The following is a 19,905-nucleotide window of genomic DNA, read 5'->3' on the forward strand; positions in this document are numbered from 1 at the left end:
ATAATAGTTTATCTTTACAATGAATTGGACAATCTTTAGCTTCTCATTCTACTTATTTTGCACCAAAAGTCTAGCAAGTATAGTGGTAAAAAGTAATAACTGAGTTTCTGGTCTTTATAGTCCTCATTCCTCTTAATGACCGATTCATGAATTGCACCAGAAGTCTGTTTGGTAGACAGGAATTATTAAAAAGAAAAACAAAAGGTTCATTGTCAATTGTTGGGCTGAATCTTATAATTACCGCATCACATGTTTTCAATAGCTATTTTAGTTAGTGAACAGTGGGATTTCCTCATTCTTAAGAACATTCACGCCAGCTAGGATTTCTTTGTTGTTAAGGGCATTCACATCAGCTTGTATAAAATTTTTTCTGATGTGGGTGGTTTTGAGAAATGATTATGTAAAATAGAAAAGAAGTAGGTTTTATGCTAAAATAGGTAGAAATTTTTGTATAAATTGATGCAAATGCTCTTACTTACTGTAGTAACAATATAAATTTATACAAGTTTATATGGACTGATCTATATATATAAATATATATATCTAAAAGCTGAAGCGTAATATTTATTGTTACTACGTTACAGTTGAGCCACATTTGCATTCATATCATTATATTTTTTCTTTCCAATTTTTCTATAATTGTTTTTAACATTTATTTTTTTTAGTATTTACAATTTTCCAACCTTTCTTCCCCCCCTTACATTTTCATCTCCCCACTACCCTCTATATTAATTTTACCCTTCCTCTTTCTCTTAATTTTCCTTTATTTTTGTCTTTTCTTATTCACATCCTCTTATAATAAATTTGTCACTATCATTTCCATTCTATGCATAGTATTCCCTCACAAAATGGTTGTCTCTCTCTCTCTCTCTCTCTCTCTCTCTCAATTTTTTGATGGGTATTATTTTATTTTATTTTTCTTGCATCTTTGCTTTAGGTTGATAATTTTTTATATTCTTTAAAACTCAACTTAGGGTTAATGCAGTTTAGTTTTGTTTTTTTAGATTTTTGTTGTATTTTTTGCTCTTTAATTATTAAATGTTATCCTAGTGCATTATACATAATTAAATATAGCGTATAAAAATATAATATTATTCTATTACATAGCATGATTCAGATAATTTGGTATTTATTCTATTACATAGCATGATTTTTTATAGTGCTCAATTCAGGTGTTAAATTATGAGACTTCACTAATTTTTGTTTACTTTAGTACTTTGTGGTGGCAAAGTATTCTTAATAGTTGTATTAGAAGTACTCTATAATGCCATTTATTTAGAGAAAAACAAAAGTTAGCCAAATGAAAATAATCAAATACATGACAAATTTTAGCTTTTGCAATTTTATTTTAATTATTATTATTATTTTATAACAATGCATATATAGAAATTTGATTCTTAGATTTTGCTAATAATTGTTTATTTGATAATATTTTTTGGGTGGACGAAATTACAATGTCTGTAAAGAAAATAACCTTAATAGATTATTAACAACAAATTGTTTTCCTAATTGGTCCACTTAATCATTGTTATGTTTTATTAATTTTTAATTACGTTTTTCGGTATTTTGGATTGTAGGTAGAAAAAAATAAGGTTGAGAAAGTTGGTTTAAAACTAAAAGAATTATTTCGAAATTTTATATTCTTTTTAATGATTCACAAAATGTTATAAATAACTTTTATTAAAAAATGAATATTTTGGTTAGCTTTTCTTTTGAATTTTTGAGAAAAATTGTATTGTTTTCATTTTGGTATGACAAAATTTATATTTATGATTGTTCCTATATTACATTTATGATTGTTCCTACAATAAATAAAAATATGATTACAAAATATATTACTCTTTATTAAATTAGTTTAACTTGTAAAAAAAAAAATTTAATAAACCATCATAAAAATAATTATCACGCGCAACGTGCGAGTTTGTGGCTAGTGTGAATAATTTTTGGAGTTGGATAAGTAAAATTTACCCTTAATGCTATTATACATGAACTGATGTGATTGCTTGATCATAAATAAAAAAAACTATTTATATACAAAAATTCAAATTTCAAACCCCCACTTTTTTCGTTGGGCAAAATGCTTATGCTTCATCTTTTCAATTAAGACTGTTCAGCTGGATCAACTGGACATGTGAGTCTCAGCATTAAATTAAGTTGTGACTTTTGGGGTTTGCAGTCATGAGAATTGATTCCTCCATGATGGCCAATTAGTCAATTACAGAATCAGAGTAGTGGATTAGCTGATTTAATAGTAAGTTATCTCGATCTGATTGCTAGACATGTATTTACCAACTAGTGCTAACTAGCTTTCATATTTTTTATTTTTTGAAAACTAAGGGAGAAAAGTCAGGACTACTACATTTACAATTACAAGTTGCCTGGTTTTGCATGCCCAAATAACACCTTAATAAACAGGCCAAGTTGCTCATCAATCCATCTTGAGCTTGTCAATTTCACCAATTTGGCACACAAGTGTCTTCAAGACAATGTTGAGAGTCTCATTTATCATTCTCTTAGTCCTTCTTATAACTCATTTGGGGAATAGCCGTTCCTTCAAAGAGAATTCCAACCTTATATCCGATGGCATAGACCAAATAAGCCATTCTTCAATCCTTGAAGTTGATGTTAAAGCAACAACAGTGACTTGTGAGGCCATTTATGGCTTCTTGCCTTGCACATCATCGGTTTGGGGGGAGATCTTCATGATTGTTGTATATGAGTTCTTGCTGTGTTCTGCAGAGAAGTATGTTTCAAGTGGGGCTGACCTTTTCTTTCAAATGTTTGGAACTGGTATCTTCGGTGCTAGCTTATTCCAAATACTTGGTACAATCCCACAAGTGGCTTTGGTACTTGGTAAGTGTCTTACTGGTTTCTCCTCTTATCGGTGGTGGACTCTTTTCATTGACTCTTTTTCTTCTATTAATAATTTGCATAAAAGAACTTCATACATTTGAATATTGTTACACTTTTATTTTTTATTTATTTTTTATAGTTTTATTATATTTGAACTTATAATATTTGATGATTACACTTTATCATTAAGCTAAGAAACTAATTGGGTTTTGAAGTAGGATGCTTTATTCGACAACAATATATTTAACTAGTTGTGTTGTCTCAAACCTATATAGTTTTTCCTAGTTTAGAATCAATAATAGGCAAAAATATCTGGATATCAATTTTTATTTATTTATTTATTTTTATTTTTCATATACTAGTAACTAGGAGTTTTCCAATATCATGAAACAAAAATTATGAATTAAAACATTATATGTTGAAAGTGATTGTCACCACCAAGTTCTTTAGTTTTTTCAAATATAATTTCTAATGGACATTCTCTAAAACTAGAAACAAAAACTATCTTAGTGGGAATTAAGTAAAATCATGTATTGATAAATGGATATTTTCTTTTAACCTCTTCCTTCATGTCATTGGATCTGTGTCTTTCCAATTCAATGATACATAATACACTGCATTAGTTACAGATGAGATGACCATTGACAGCTACGTGTAATCAGCTTTTTAGGCAGCATAAAAAAGTTCACATGTTATCAGCTTCTTTCCTAGTAGTTAGCCAGTGTACCATTTAAGGCAAATCCCACTTCATAGTCTATTACCTTTTTTGGGATATTCATAGTCCATTATTTAGATCCTACATTTAATAATGGTATAATTATATAGGGTATGAAATAATGCTTTCAGCTTTATTTATATAACTCCTATAAGAAAGAAAATATACTTCTTTAAGATATAGTATACTTTACGATTAGCTTCACGTAGCATGTGTCCACTAGGCCACAGGATTGGTTATCTCTCTCTCTCTCTCTCCATAAGGTGACAATATTAGTTATTCTCTCGCTAGATTCCAAAATGGACACTGGACAAAGTAAACTAAAACAACCATAATTTTTTTTTTCTTCTTTCTTTTTGTTAATGGAAAAACGACTATCCTTAAGATAGGATAAAAAATTAATGTAAATAAGCAAGCTAATGGACTTCCATACCCTTTTCGGAGGGATTGTGATTGGTGGCCGTTGTTGGAGTTGGTGGGGGAAACCCTAGTGTAAATCAAAGTTTTGATCATAGACAAAGTTTATGCTACAATCTTACTTAATAAAATAAATATTACTATTCATTTTAAAAATCTAACCGTTGAATTGCATGTTTTATGTACTATTAATACATATGTCAAATTTTATGTCAATCGGATATTATTTACTAAATGACTTATAACTTATATTTTATACATAATTTTAAACTATAAAAACTTGTAACTCAAACAATTTATTAGTGACATAACTATTGATATTTAATTTTTTATAAATTCTACAAACATGAAAGATATAAGAAGAAGATGTAATTCAATGATAAATTTTTCAAAATTTACATCTAATAAAATAATATTGACTAATATATAACTAATTTTGTAGCATAAGACTATCACTAATTTTATAACTAAACTTAATCTTTTGATCATGGCAAAACCAATGGTTCTAGAAGCTTGCCTACATTTCGGAAGTCCGACCCTAGGATATTTCGTTTTTGAGTCCCATGTATACAATAGTTGACAATGTGAGTGCTATTAACATAGTTTTGCACACACCCCAAAATAACAGAAGTCATGACTTAAAATCATGATTAGAAATCGTGACCTCACGGGTTCTTTTGTTTAGGTATGTGTGCAAAATTGTGTGGAATAGCTTGAATGCAAGAGAGTGTACCCTATTAGCAATCCTAGCCACGTGCAACTCTCTGGGCCCAGTTCTATTTCTATTGAGAAGCCTAATTATAAGCCCAAGGGGTACTTGGACTAAGCTGAACCATATGGATTTTGGCTCTCTTTGTTATGAAGCTGATGCTAATCCTATTGAATTGGGAAAATACAATTTATCACAACTAGTAAGTTACCCATTCGATACACAGATAATTTTGTTATATTTTATATAAGATTAAGATAGTTTTAGAGAATATTGTATATATATTATAAAGAAAGAGTAAACTAAATTAGAATAAAAAAAAATATATATTTTGAGATATAAAAATTTTGTTTAGTAGCTTCATTACACATTTGTAGCCTCCTTAAGATAATTTTTAAAAAAAAAAAAAAATCATGAAACCTAAAATAAATGCAAAAGGACCATAAAAATAAACTAATTTGTGTTGTGTTCACAGATTTCACACCATGAAATGAAAGTATATCCAACTCTCTCACTGTCTTTCACTCATCGATAGTGCGATATTAAGACATAGTGTGGGCAAGTGCATATGCATGTGTCTTATAAATGATTTAAAATCATGGTAGAGTATGACTTTATATTGTGTACTAAATATTCTTTCTACTTATATATCCATAACAAAAACTATTCAACCAAATTACCCAAACCTAAATCATATCTAAGTCCTTAATTTAAAAGCAAAAAAGAAAAAAAAAATGCCCATTGGGGGTTTGACTTCTTAGTGGTGGTGGGAGGCCACTATGATGAAGGTAGTGGCCCTTCAGATTTCTCTTTCTCTCTTTTACAAATACTTTGTCAATTTCAGGTCTTTTATTTTGGTAATAGAGAAACAATGTGTTTCATCTAACAATTAATCCACAATATTTTTTTCTCTCTCTATTTCTCTCTAGTACCTTTTCTAGTTAATTATTACTATTAGTCCTTATTTTTTTATTGCTCTTGTTTTTAATACTAAAATGGATTTTTTATTCTTTTTAAAAAATGGTTGTTATATACATACACAGTAACATATAAGTCAGAATTTTGAATAAATTATCCTTTTTTTTTTCTTCAATTAAACTTTATGCCTACATTTAAATATTCTTTTCCAATTTAGTAAAAATTTAACTTAAGACCTGCCCAAGCCTTAGTTCAATCCTACCTCCCAAAGGAATGCCTCGAGTGGCAATCGTTTCTTATTAACAAATACATAATTTGACTCGGGAAGAATAAATTGAAATTGATACTAGTTATTTCTTCAAACAAACATGTACTTATAACTTATAAGTACAATTTTTATTTATTTATTTCTGTAAAAGTTGATATAATTACAAGATTAGTTACTTTCTCTCTACCTCTCCAAGTCAAATAAGTGTCAAAAATGGCTTGGGTGGGTTGGAAGCAAATGTGTCATCCTAAATCTAAAGGGGGTTTGGGCTTCCGGAACTTGCGAGCTTTTAATCTAGCCATGTTGGCGAAACAAGCTTGGAGAATCCTCACAAACCCAACTTCCCTTATCGCTCGGGTCCTCAAAGCACGCTACTTTCCTTCCAGTGACATTCTTAGTGCTACTCTTGGCTCTAACCCATCCTACTCTTGGCGGAGCATTTTTAACAGCTTAGAGGTTATCAGGAAAGGAACTCGGTGGCGTGTGGGCAACGGCAAACAAATTCACATATGGGATGACAAATGGCTCCCCACCCCCACCACACACAAAGTCATCACTCCCCTTAACAATCTCTTTTTATTTCCCGTGGTCTCTTCCCTCATTGACCCGGCCACAAAATGGTGGAGAGTTGATGTTATTAGAGCAACCTTCCTTCCTTTTGAAGCTGAAACAATCCTAAAATTGCCTCTTAGTCGAAGCTTGCCTGAAGACAAATTAATATGGATGGGGAACAGCTGTGGGGAGTTCACTGTGAAGAGCGCTTACCACTTTGCCCACTGCTTGCTTGAAGAAAAGGATGTTGTGGGAAGCTCTATGGGAGATCCTCTCAAGCCCCTTTGGAAGTGTTTGTGGCACCTCAACCTCCCTGCAAAGATTAAAATCTTTGCTTGAAGGGCTTGTGTCAATAGGTTGCCTTCCAAGGAAAAGTTGTGCTCCCGTGGCATTATTACCAGCAATGAATGTTTGATCTGCAATGGGGGAATTGAATCTATTCATCATACTTTATTACATTGTGAGTTTGCTTCCCAGGTTTGGAATCTTTGGTGTGATGGGCTGCAACCGATCCAAAGGAGCAGTTGGGCTCTCCCTGATGTGGCCATGTTCATTCTTGCTCACAAGCCTTCTCAAGATCTTGAATTTTTCTTCACTGCAGCTTGGGCTATCTGGTATAACAGAAACAGAGTTGTTCATGAAGGCAAGTGCTCTTCCCTTTTACAGGTCTGGCATATGGCTAGAAGTTCCATTGAGGACTTCTCTGATGCAGCAACCATTGATTTTTCTGCTCCTAGGCCGTCTCTTGCTAGTTGCTGGTCCCCTCCACCTCCTGGTGTTTTCAAGATTAATGTGGATGGAGCCTCTTCGAACCTTGATGGATCCTCTAGTATTGGAGTCATCATTAGAGATTGCAATGGTGAAACTTTTGTTGCCCTCTGCAAACCTCTTCAGTCCCACTTCCCAGCAGAATTAACGGAAGTCCTTGCTTTGGAGCAAGGTATTTTGCTCGCCCAAGATCTGCAACTCACTCATGTGATGTTTGAAAGTGATGCTTCCAATGTGATAGATGCTGTCAACGATTCTGCCTTAGGGACTCCATTTGGGCACATTATTCAGGACATTATTCAAGCCAAAGAAACCTTTTCTTTCTGCTCTTTTAGGCACCTAAACCGGGCTTCTAACTATGCAGCTCATGAGCTTGCTCTCTTTGCCCGTAAGAATGGATCTCATCATTTGTGGAAAGGGGTTACTCCCTCCTTTTTAGAATCAACGGTACAAGTAGATTTACTGCTCTAATAGACCTGCACAGCAGGCTTCTTTATGTATTTTCCTTCTTGTTTGCAATGAAATCTTTGTTCCTTTTCAAAAAAAAAAAAAAGTCAAATAAGTGTCCATTCATTTTAGATATATTTTTTTAAAGAATAATTTTAGATATTTAATAAAGCAGATTGGTTAATTTAGCTTACAAAATAAGTTAAGTAAAATACAGCAATACCTAAAAACTATAAAATCTAAAAGTTTATTAAAAACTATGCAACTTATAACCTTAAATAAACAGGATCTAAAATAATCACTTGAGACGGGAAAAATAAAGCAAATAAACAAGTCTAACATATATGTAATATGATGGGTGATTAATATTAAATTACCATGATTGTACTTTTTTGTTTTATCCTTTTTCTCTTTTCTTTTCTGCCTTTCTCTTATTGAGTCAACATGGTTTTAATTATATAGATATTTTATTATTAAGGAATTAATATCTTCACACGTCTTTCTTTCAAAAATATTTCTCTGAAAGCTAAACCTAATAATGATCTATGATGTCATGTGAGAGGGTAGTGTAGAAATTATTTATTTATTTTTAACTTTTACATGTAGTACTTCAACGCCGCCCCCCCGCCCCCGCCCACCACCCCCCCCCCCCCCCCCCCCAAAAAAAACCCTAAATTAATAAATGGAACTACCGATTTATCCAAGCCTCAGTCCAATCCTAGTTTTCAAGCTATGGTTTTAATTCTGCCTTTTTTTTTCAAGTATACATCCTTATTTATGGTACTCGAGTAGACGGATTTAAGTACTTCTTCCTAATACACATACATCATCCATTGTTATTGATCATTTTGTACAGAAATTACTCAATAGTTTTATCTCCAGTCTCTAGTTATTTCTTCATTTTTGTTGTTGGACCACATAAATTAATAAATAGCACTGTTTTGTATCAACTAGAACTTTTAGAGTAGTAACTTGCAAGTTGATCAGTATGATATCAGCCAAATATCCTGGTTCAAATTGTTCCAGAAACTCCAATCTCATATATTTGAGTATATGTTTGTTTGTAGTGACTGGAGTGACAGCAAGTGCAGACACTATTGAAGCACAAGCAAAAATGGGAATGAGTTTACTTGCAGGATCAACAATCATGCTTCTTACATTAATCTGGGGTTCTGTTATTGCTTTCGGCAGCTATGATCTTTCACAGCCTTCGGATTCATCAGACGTGGAAAATAAGAGACAATTCAGTTTGACTGGTTTTTCTCTTCTCTCTTCTCTGACTAATATAAAACATCTTTGCAATGTAATTGATGTCCTTTTGTATGTGTGTATGATGCAGGTTATGGTGTTAGCACTGACGTTGAAACCTACCATACTTCAAGAATAATGATTGTATCCATGATCCCATTTCTCATTCTTCAAATGGCAAAAGTTCTCAATTCATCTTCAGGGAGACGAATTGTAGTCTTAGTTTCTCTCATTGTTACCCTAGCCTTCCTCTTCCTTTACTTCACCTATCAGGTAAATAAAATTACATTAGCATGAGAAATGTTCCCCAGTAAATGAGTCCTAACACGTAGGATTTTTAACTTAATAAATGAGAGGTAGAGCGGAAACATGCTTTGAACTCAGGATTATGTGCTCTAATACCAATAACACATTAAATTATTAATGAAATAAATGTGTAATTTTTTTTTCCTTTACAAAAAAAAAAATGGTGCAGGTGTTCCAGCCATGGATTCAGAGTAGGAGACTTGAATATCTGATGAGCAAGCATGTGCAGAAAAACCTACTACTGAGTCTTCTCACTGGTAGTGGCAGACCTGACGAAACAATTATAAGAGAGTAAGCTTGTTAAGTACTACTTTAAGGTTCTTTAGCTACCTATATTTTTCGAGGATTTCTGTTATCTTATCAATTAGTCACTACTTCATATATTTGCAGACTTTTTCACAAAATCGACAAGAATAATGACAACCATATATCACCTAATGAATTGAGAGCATTAATCTTAGGAATACAAATAGAAGTAGGTTTGAATGAGGCTGACTATGAAGCAATGGTGATGGAGGAGTTTGATATCCCTGGTGATTCTCATATAACTGAGACTGAATTCATTAAAGGGTTCTCAAAATGGATTAATAAGGCTCAGCACCCTGCCAACAATCAAGGTCATGACAAGCCAAAGTTTTCTAACAGCAATTCAAAGGTAAAAGATTGAAAAATTGTAAGATCTGTTTTAACACTAAGCACAATATATAATTGGATAATATTGCCTTGATCCTTAAGACACAATTGCAGAATTCAACCGAAGAGCAACAGAGGCTACTGGCTCAGAAAAAGGAAAGTACGGGAACTAACAAATCATGGTTGAATTACATTAAGGCAGCTTTTCTATTGATTCTTGGAACTGCTATCACCGTTTTGCTTGCACAACCCCTCATGCAAACTCTAGAAGAGTTTTCTACTGCTGTAAACATCCCATCTTTTTTGGTATCATATGTTGTGATACCCTTGGCTTTGAACTACAGACAGACACTAAAAGCAATTACTTCTGCCAGACAGAAGACAGAAAAAGCTATCTCCTTAACCTTTTCTGAGGTTTACTTCTCCCCCAAACTTATCTTTTCATTTGATCATGAGATAACAATTCCTAGTTTCATTTCTAGTACAATGTTGCTACTTACATCTTATATTCTCATCAGAAAGTTCAATAGTTTTTTTTGATTAGTCAATCAGAAAGTTCTATCTTTATGATTTAATCAGGTGGTTATATCTCTATTGAAAATTAAACCTGTCCATGTGGTTTAAATAGTATTTGCATTTTGCAACGAGTTCCTTGTTTTGCTTTGTAGCATTTACCTAAGTTGGTCTTCATTATTTTAAATCATATTTATTTGACACTTGGAAGGTTTTTGGCAGATTTATAATGGAATATTCATGAACAACATGATGGGTTTAGCCATCTTCTTGGCACTTGTTTACATACGAGATTTGTCATGGGATGTCTCCGCTGAAATTCTGGTTGTTCTACTTATCTGCACAGCGATGGGACTATTCACCTGCTTCTGCACCAAATTCCCTTTCTGGACAAGTATCCCAGCATATCTTCTGTACCCCTTATCACTGCTGCTCATTTATGTTCTCACTACTTTTTTTGGATGGTCCTAAGTTAGTACTTGCTATACTGCTCCAGGGCAAAAAGAGTGCTTCTTCAAATGCAAAAGAAATACAATAAATCAAATGTCATAACATTTTTCATAACGGTTGAGGTGACAAACTGTAGTTGGTTTACAATAAAAATGATGTTTGTGGTCCTAGTGAAAGTAACATAGCATTAATTGGTGGTTTGATTTGAAAGTGGTATTTGTAAGGTTGAATTTAATCAACCATCTTGTTGGCTTTATTCCGTGCCAAACTTGCTTGTATTTCAGCAATTAGTAACCCTGTATTTAGATAGGTTTGTTGTAAGGGTAGTGAGTGAGATAGAGTGATTGAATGCTCAAGAGTGTACAAGAAAACAGAGTCTCGCGGCTGGATCTCGCGGGTGACTCGCAGCTGTAAGCCGCCAGAAGCAGCACACGTGCCAAGCATGCCAGAAGTTGAAGCGTCATGCTAGCTGGAGCACTACAGGACAAAATAGGACAACTGACCGTTCTGTTATCGCGCGGCTGGATCTCGCGACTTAGTCAAGCAGCGAGTCCAAGCTGCGAGCCACCCCTATTTTGTAAAACCCGACGTTTCACATTCTTTTCTCACCCCAGTATAAATACCCCTTATACCCACAAAAGAATGAGAGCTTCTAGAGAGAATTTTGAGAGAGAAACCCTAGAGTAAAACAAGATTGATTCATCTACAATCTTTACATAAGAGTCTCTTCAAATTCCTCAACTCTCTTCCTCTCCATTATTAAACCCTTGAGAGGCATTTTATCAAAACATTTTCTCACCATATCCATTACTGTGAGAGGGCTGTTTGGTGTTCTGGGAAGCAGTTAGGAAGGAACCAATTTACATTGGTTAATGCTATGGTCAAGTAGCGGAATCCGGGAAGCTAGAAAAGAAATAGGTTCGGCGCAACCTCGTTGGAGCAAGAAGCTTGGAGGGCTTAGGTGCACTGGGTAGATTAGGCTTGGAGGGTCTATTGTTGTCCATGTATCCCAACTACATTTTCTAGTGGATTGTTTACCACTTGGAGGCGGTGGAGAGGTTTTACACCGAGGGCTTTGGTTTCTTCTTCGATAACACATCGTGTGTTGTCCTTGTGTTTGCATCTTTCTTCCCTTTTATCTTTACCTTTTATTATCTGCTGTGGGTTGTGATTTTAATTTAGCTTAGATTGTTTTCCAATTCTGTTTTATAACTTTTGTTCATTTTCCGCACACTAGTTGTTTGACATAAAGTTTGAACTGGTTAATTTGTAAATTGGGGGTTTAAACGTTCAAGGGTGTTTTTACACTATTTGAACTTTCAATATTGTTTTAATCACAATCTGCCACCTCAATGAGATGTGAATTTGTTGTCTCTAGCATTATCAAATGAATAAATATGTATTTGAATGAAATATTCACAATGTTGTGATGATACTATTTCTCTTTCTCTCTCTCTCTCTCTCTCTCTCTCTCTATATATATATATATATATATATATTTTTTTTTTTTTTATGAATAAGAATTTTATTAACAAACTGAAATGTTTACAAACGCAAATTAGTTCAACCCTACTAACCACACAGAAAATCAAACTAAACAACCCCAAAAAAAAAAAAAAAAGCACCAAAGCAAACTACACATAGGCTTACATCAACCTTTTGTTAACACTGTTTAAGCCTATCAAAAGGAAACAAATCAATTATTATCCATAGCTAGATCACATATATAAAAATCATTTCACTTGAGCTTTAACATCTGATAGAGGAATACCTAATCTGCAGAAGATCAAACTGTTCTTAATTATATTCTTAAAGTTCCCTTTTGCTATTACACCAGACCTTATGATACAGCACAAGTAGGAAATAGGAGATAAAAGAGAAATAAAAGTAACAACAGTGTTAGGTTCTAAATGTTTAGAACAATTGGCAAATCGTGAACACAAACTTGTCTAAACATAGATCTTAGAGTCTATAGGTTTTATTAGACAATGCTCAATGTGATTCAAGTCAAGAATTTTAATTAAACCTAAACAGCAATTCAAGCCCATTAAGGATTAGGGTTCCTAATCTATTTCTCCCAGTATATAAAGGAACCCTAAGCACATTTTTTATGTGGCTTTTTAGAGAGATAAGAGTGTGCCTCTTTTGTATTTAGGGTTTTGTTCCTAAAAAGCTCTCTTATGTCTTCTACCGGTGCTATTCCTTGAAGAATCTCAAGATCCGGTATTGTAGAAGTTGCTGCCTTCTCTTGTCATCAAAGGTGTTGATGATCTAAACCTTCAAGGGTGGTCTTGGAGTCACAAACAGGAGAGTTTGTGTTGCTAAACCTTTGAGTGGGATCTCAAAGTCACAAACGGGGGTGTTTGTGTTTTGCAAAGGCCAAAGAAAGAAGGAGTCCGTGGATTCGGAGCTTGCACGTGGTCGTGTCAGTAAGTTCTATTGGTTGGTAGCAATAAGAAGTCGAGCATAGGGGCTTGTAAGTCTTATTGTATGAACTTCAATTCTTTCTAGTGGATTTGCTTTTTACCTTGAGGATAGCTAGGTTAAATCCTCCCCAGGTTTTTTACCGGTTTGGTTTTCCTGGGTTATCATATCGTTGTGTTATTTATTTTTCCGCTATTTTGCATGATATGATTGTTTGATTGTGATAACCTAGATTTGGAATTTGGACTAAGTAACAACTTGGCTAATTACCTAAGTTAATCCAATTATGTTTTAAGGGGTCTAAAAACCAACAAACAGAAACAATTCCTAAGCTTCACCACCTAGAATTGCCTGCAAACCCTAGGCATCACCACCAAATAGAGAAAACAAGGAAGAGACATTTCTCAACTCATAAGAGTTAATCTTATTCAAACTCATCTGTCTGCACCATGTGAAAAACATCTAATTAAATTCCTAAAAAATATGATGCAGGAACCAAGGTTTTATTTTTTAATTTGCAATCAATTTTGTTTTTGCATTGGAATTTTGAATTTGGTTATTAATATAGACAATTCTCAGGAATTTGATTAGATGATTTCCATATTAGTATAATCCCTAAAACTATTTAACTAGCACTTTTGTAAGGGTATAAGACAGATGAATTTGAATAAAGATTTAATTGTTATGAGTTGAGAATGTCTCCTCCCTTGTTTTCTCTGTTTGGTGGTGATGCCAAGATGCCTAGGGTTTGCAGGCAGGTTCTAGGTGGGGTTTATTCTATTGTTCCTTTGATTCCTCTTTTATTTCCTATTTCCTATATGTTCTGCATTGACTTGGTATCAGAGCATCCGATCCTTTCAAACCCACTCCAAGTTTGTCCAAGCGTAAACAACCACCACACCCCCACAAACTCCGACCACCACCAAATTTGCTCACCCAAATCGAAAAAAAAAAGTCACCGTGTTTTCCACCACCAAAAACCCATCCACCACACCATTGAAAAAAACCTTCTGCAGCCACAGAAACACCTCACCTACCAGTAGCTGAGAACCCCACCAGCCAAACACTCAACCCAAAAATCTCTACTGCTAACCCACGACACCATTAAGCCCACACCCCATTCGATGACGCTGCAACACCACTGTACCATTAGATCTGAAGTTGACGCTGTCACTTTTGCTTAGCGCCACCACTGCAATCCCCTCAATGCCGTTAGTTTCACTCCTCACTTCCTCTTTTATTTTGTTGAGTTCTTTGAATTGTTTTAGGGTTGTAAACGTGCTACCTTTTTCATCAATAATTTTGTCATGTGTTTTTGAGTTTATTCAAAAAATCAAGAGCCAAGGCAATATTGGGATAGACTTGCACCTAGCCATGTATCTCAATTTGAAGATGAGATGAATGTTCAAATAATTTCTAGTTTTAAGCCTAATGTGACTTTTTGTTCAAATTCTAATCCCAAGCCTAAGGTGAATTTTTGTTCAAAATCTGGTCCTAAGCCCAAGGTGGACTTCGGTTCAACTTCTAGGGCCAAAATGGCCAAATATCATTGTTTTTCAAAATATTTTGCAATCTACTACTGTTTATGAAATATGTAGAGAACTACCACTATTTAGGTACTCGAGTTTGAGGAACTCAAGTTCTTCATGGTACTCGAGTTCCAGGAACTCGAGTTCCACTTGAGTTTGCCACTATGGTAGTGGCTAAGCTATAATTTTTTTTTATTAAAAATGCCACCCTAAACTCGAGCTTGTGGAGCTCAAGTTATATGTTGACATAACTCGAGGACTTGATCATTGAGTATTATAATTAGAAGACTACATAGTACTCGAGTTCCTTAAACTCGAGTACCATCTAAGTAAATACTTGAGTTCTCTAAACTCAAGTAGTATGTAAGTACATACCTAAAACACAAACCCCACATCTGTGAGCAATTTTGCAACTCAGTAGTCTCTTCCTCGGATCTCACTTGAAACACAAATTCCACATCTGTGACTTAGTTTGTCTCCTATCAACAATTTTGATCCGTCAGATTTAAATTTTGTTGAGAACCTTAATGCAAATATGTAGTTGATGCAAAAATCAATTTTTTGCAAATATGTGGGGATCTACCAAACAATCCATTATGATTTAATTGAAAAGAAAAAGAAAAAGAGATAATATTCTGAAGTGGCCATTGGGTTTGATTTAATTTTTGTTGTTAACTTTGATGCAAATATGTAGATGAAAACTTAATTTAATTTTTGTTGTTAACGTTGATGCAAATATCCAGTATTGGTGAAAAACAAATTTTCAGGTTATTTGGAGGATGTATTCAATTCAAGTTTGGATGTTTATAGGTGAGAACTAATCTTTCATATTACTAAATAAACATCATTTGTCATTTAAATAATTTAACTTTAATTTGGACGTATATTACTCAATGTTATGTTGGAAACTTTGACTGTTGTTTTAATTAGTAGATAACATTAAAATGCAACCTAGCAAGACAAAAATAATAAAAGATAAGTTCCCATAAATTCTCCGTGCAAAATACAAATGACAATGGATAGAACCTTGTAGAATGTATTGTCGTAGTTAGCACAACGACTGTTTACAAAATTTCAGCATGAATGATCACCTTTTTGTTACACATCAACAACAATGTCTTATGTTGGTAGGTAGAAATTTTTAGAAATCGTCGTTGCTTGAATCTGAGAAGTCTGAAATATCTTTGTCATCGTCTAAGTTTGTAATTTCGTTAATGGACTTGATGACTCGCTCTTGTGCTTTTTTCCTTAAGATGTTTTCTAGTCTTTTGGATTGCATGGAAACGGTCTAGCCTCCATTGCATTTGATTGTTCTCCCTTTCAAGGCGTGCAAGTGCATTTGTTGATTCCTCTCTAGGTAACTCCGCTGAACGTGCTTTTGGAACTCTTAACTAGTGCCACCTACAATACACCTCCAACTCACATAATTTCTCGTATAGCTTTGACCATGATTGTTCGTCTATGGTGGCTTCCATGGTGGTGTTATCTGCAGTTAGTTGTCTAGGTTTGCCGACCATGATGTGTCTGACACTACCAAGTTTGTCATATGTGTATATTGAAGCGTTAACAAAATCTCTCTTGCTTCTAGCCCATGTTAGCCCATAGTGATTGGTGTATGTCGGTGGTAGTGGCTCTGATGACGTTTCTAATGATGCACATGTGGAAGTAGATCCAAACTTTTTTCTCACTACATGATTTGATTTTGAAGTGTTGGAACTCATTTCCAATTCAACCTTAGTTATTAGTGGGTGTGAAACAAACCATTTACGTATTTGGCAAATTTATGAGCACATCTTTTGGTCGTTAGCGCCAAAGTTTGTGTTTTTGTGTTTGTGTTATCATGTCAACTAAGTGTGGTAATGACATTTTATAAGGATGTCATGTCTATCAATAACGACATATTTTATTGGAGTCTGGACTTTGTCATGTAATGCCATGTGAACCTTCATTGCATTTCTCATGGAACACATTGCATCGTACTTCAACAGAGATGTCATGTCTATTATTGGAGTACAGAGTTTACAATGTAATGCCACGTGAACATATAATTCATTTGTCATATCACACTGTGCATTGTGTACATGCATCGTGTAGTTTACCTTACATGTTTGGTGTATTAATAACAAGTTTTAATCAAGTTTGGACTTTGTAATGTAATGCTACATGAACCTTTACATTATTTCTCATGTCATGTTGTGCGTTGTGCATTGCGCATTGTGTAATTTTAAAACCATACGATCCAATTTCCATACCTATAGGCTTTGAGGTTAACTTAATATAGTTTAATGCCTAAAATGATAACATTAAATAGGGCATTTCCTACCGTTAATTAGTAATTTTTAGTAGACATTCAAAACTATAAAATATATTTACAAATAAATTAAATACTGTCAATAATATGAAATTATAACGTAAAACAATAGAATCTACTTTATCAGATACATTATTGCATTTTCACTTAACAATAGAATCACCAAATAGCTTCAATTTACTCAGATAAATACAAATTGACCACATAATTCGAAGAATAAATTGAAGAATTAATATTAGCCAAAAAAAAAAAAAAAGATTTATATAGAGAAAAAAATTACAAAAAGATATTAAAATTTATTATCTTTTTTAAAAAATGATTTTTTACTTTACCTTAGGCAACAGAATTTTGAATTTAAACAGCAAATAGATTTATCATAAGAATCACTCTGCACATAAGGTTGAAAGAGAAAGACAACCTCAAATAGATATATCATAAAAAAAGGGTCAAAATACTAGCTAGAAGCCACCCCAGTTCAACAGAAAGCTCTTAAAAATGGTTTAGAAAAATGCATAAATGACTTGCACTAAGTCCATTTCCATCTAGCAAACAACATAGACACAACCTTCATATTAGTTACTTACATAATCCCCATGCGGAAAAGTACTGTGTATGTAAATAGTAAGTATACAAAAGCCTACATACCTAACAGTAAGTGGACCGAGGGGCAATGCCTGTTATGGATGCCTCATCACTGGATATATGTGTGGGAACCTAGCATATGCCCACAATTGCACCAATAGCAGTACACCACCAATTTATTTCGTAGTATTCTCTGACGCCTCATAGAGGTGTCTATATAGCCAACTTAGTGCTGCACTACCCTAGCTATACTTCTTGCCATTGCTAATTGGATTGAAAAACTATAGATACCTGACTTGGAGCCATTCGCGAAACTTGTCCATAAACAAAATACCACCTAACATCTCCAGTATGTAATACCAAGTGTACCGCTGCACTCGCAAGTTAGTGGTGTCAGCCTGGAAAGGATCACTAAATTGTGAGAGTGAGACTAAGAGCAAGAGAGAGATTGAGAGTGTGACTAAGACTAAGAGCGAAAGTGAGAGGGAGAGTGAGAGCAACAGCGAGAATGAGACTGAGATTGAGAATGAGATTGAGTCTAAGAGTGAGATTGAGAGCGAGAGTGAGAGTGAGAATGAGAGCAAGATTGAGAGTGAGACTGAGAGTGGTAGATGGGGTAGGGCATATAACATGGTACGTGAGTGTTACTTGGGTATGTAGTTACATAGGTTAATAACATGGTACCCATGTCTTATAAACTTGAGTTTTTTCAACGCAGAACTTGACTTTCACGAAATCGAGTTCAGGGTAGCATTTTTAATTTGCAAAATTCCAGCTTAGCCACTGCCATGGTGGCAATCTCAAATGGAACTCGAGTTCTATGAACTCGAGTATCGTGGGGAACTTGATTTCCTAAAACTCGAGTCCCCTATTAGTGGTAGATCCTTACATATTTCCAAAACAGTGGTAGATTGATATATATATTTTGGCAAACAATGGTATTTGGCCATTTTGGCCAAATTCTAGTCCTAAGTTCACTCCATTGCTATCTTCCATTGAAGTAGAACACAAATTCACAGAAATAGAGCACAAATACACTGCAGTAGAAAACAAACTTGAGAATCTCATGAAATTAGTTCAAGATTAACCAAACACATGGTCAGTCTCTTGAAATTGGCGCAAGCACTAAAATATTTCTTGGATTTGGAAATCTGTAAAGTATTTATCAAACTACATGATCAAATAGAGAGAAAAACTAAGAAAACGTAGAAGAGAAAACGAAAGATAGAGAGAATGATGAAAGAATCGCAGATATAGATACAGATCTGTTAGTTGTAACAGTGATGTACTTTTTTGTTGATGAAGAAAAAAAGTGCAGGGAAAAACAACTTTATTATGCTGTCAATGGAAAAGTAAGCCAAAGTCCTGGGAAAAAAGTTGGTTGTAACAACCCTTTTTTTATTTTTTATTATTATTATTATTTTTTTAACGAATGAGCAAAAATTGGAAACATTTTTTTTTTCTTTCTTATAAAATAAATATTTTAAGAGTAGTGCTGTTCACACCACTTTCACAACAAAATTTAGGGGACAAGTTGTTAAAGGTAGGAAAAAAGTGATGTTAGTTGTGGGTCCTGATAAAAACCAATTACAACTTGCCACTTAACCTTTATTGTTAAATTATTGTGAAAATATTTTGAAAGTAGCAATAAAATGATCATATAATCAACTGGGTTTAAACAAAATTTAGGGTTGGGGGTTCCAAATTTTATTTTAAGGGCTCAAAAAAGTTATTAAAAACCATATATATATATATATATATATAAATTGGTCAGGTCAGGGGATTCATTTGAAGCCCCTGGCCTTAAGGTAATGCTGCCCCTGAGAATGTTTCATAAGGAAGAGTAACATTAGAGGGCGCACATGATGTGAAAGTTGATGAATTTGCTTTTGATTAGCCTTTCATGGTGCACGAAGACAAACAATTTGCTAAAGTGGAGAGAGTGGATACCATGATGCGTCTTGTGGTTCAAGATAATATTGTGATTCTACACATTGATTTTGTCATCCCAAAAAAGTTTATTGATGTGATGAAGTGAAAATCCTCATTTTCTTCATGCTTCCAAAGTTGATTATTATAATGAGGCAAATACGACATACTTGAGTTCTAATCCTACCTCGCTTTAAAACTTGAGGCCAAGTTTTCTCCAACTAGAGGAGTATGATATAGGGAACCAAGATTTTATGTTTTAATTTGCAACTAATATTGTTTTTGAATTTGGTTATTAATATTGAGGGTTTTTAGGGATTTAAATTAGATGTT

General features: G+C 33.9%; 1 protein-coding gene across 2 annotated transcripts; it reads left to right on the top strand.

Annotated features, from left to right (window-relative positions):
• The first annotated feature begins 2,231 nt into the window (after nucleotides 1–2,231).
• Nucleotides 2,232–10,993, top strand: LOC126726124 (sodium/calcium exchanger NCL2-like). Of its 2 annotated transcripts, none has more exons than XM_050431246.1 (8): nucleotides 2,232–2,251; nucleotides 2,338–2,853; nucleotides 8,715–8,903; nucleotides 8,987–9,168; nucleotides 9,371–9,492; nucleotides 9,592–9,856; nucleotides 9,937–10,248; nucleotides 10,570–10,993. In XM_050431246.1, exons 2-8 carry the CDS (start codon nucleotides 2,487–2,489, stop codon nucleotides 10,816–10,818), a joined length of 1,686 nt encoding a protein of 561 aa, XP_050287203.1. In that variant the 5' UTR covers nucleotides 2,232–2,251; nucleotides 2,338–2,486; the 3' UTR covers nucleotides 10,819–10,993. The 2 variants fall into 2 exon arrangements, with proteins under 2 accessions (XP_050287203.1, XP_050287204.1); XM_050431247.1 differs by having other exon boundaries at nucleotides 9,949–10,248.
• The last annotated feature ends 8,912 nt before the right edge of the window (nucleotides 10,994–19,905 follow it).

Source organism: Quercus robur, chromosome 5 (genome assembly GCF_932294415.1).
Source record: "Quercus robur chromosome 5, dhQueRobu3.1, whole genome shotgun sequence".
NCBI lineage: Eukaryota > Viridiplantae > Streptophyta > Magnoliopsida > Fagales > Fagaceae > Quercus > Quercus robur.

Coding starts and splice junctions, on each gene's coding strand:
- LOC126726124 (XM_050431246.1), top strand. CDS start 2,487: ATGTTGAGAGTCTCATTTATCATTCTCTTAGTCCTTCTTATAACTCAT. Junction 2,854..8,714: donor ACAAGTGGCTTTGGTACTTG/GTAAGTGTCTTA, acceptor GTTTGTTTGTAG/TGACTGGAGTGACAGCAAGT. Junction 10,249..10,569: donor TCTCCTTAACCTTTTCTGAG/GTTTACTTCTCC, acceptor GGTTTTTGGCAG/ATTTATAATGGAATATTCAT.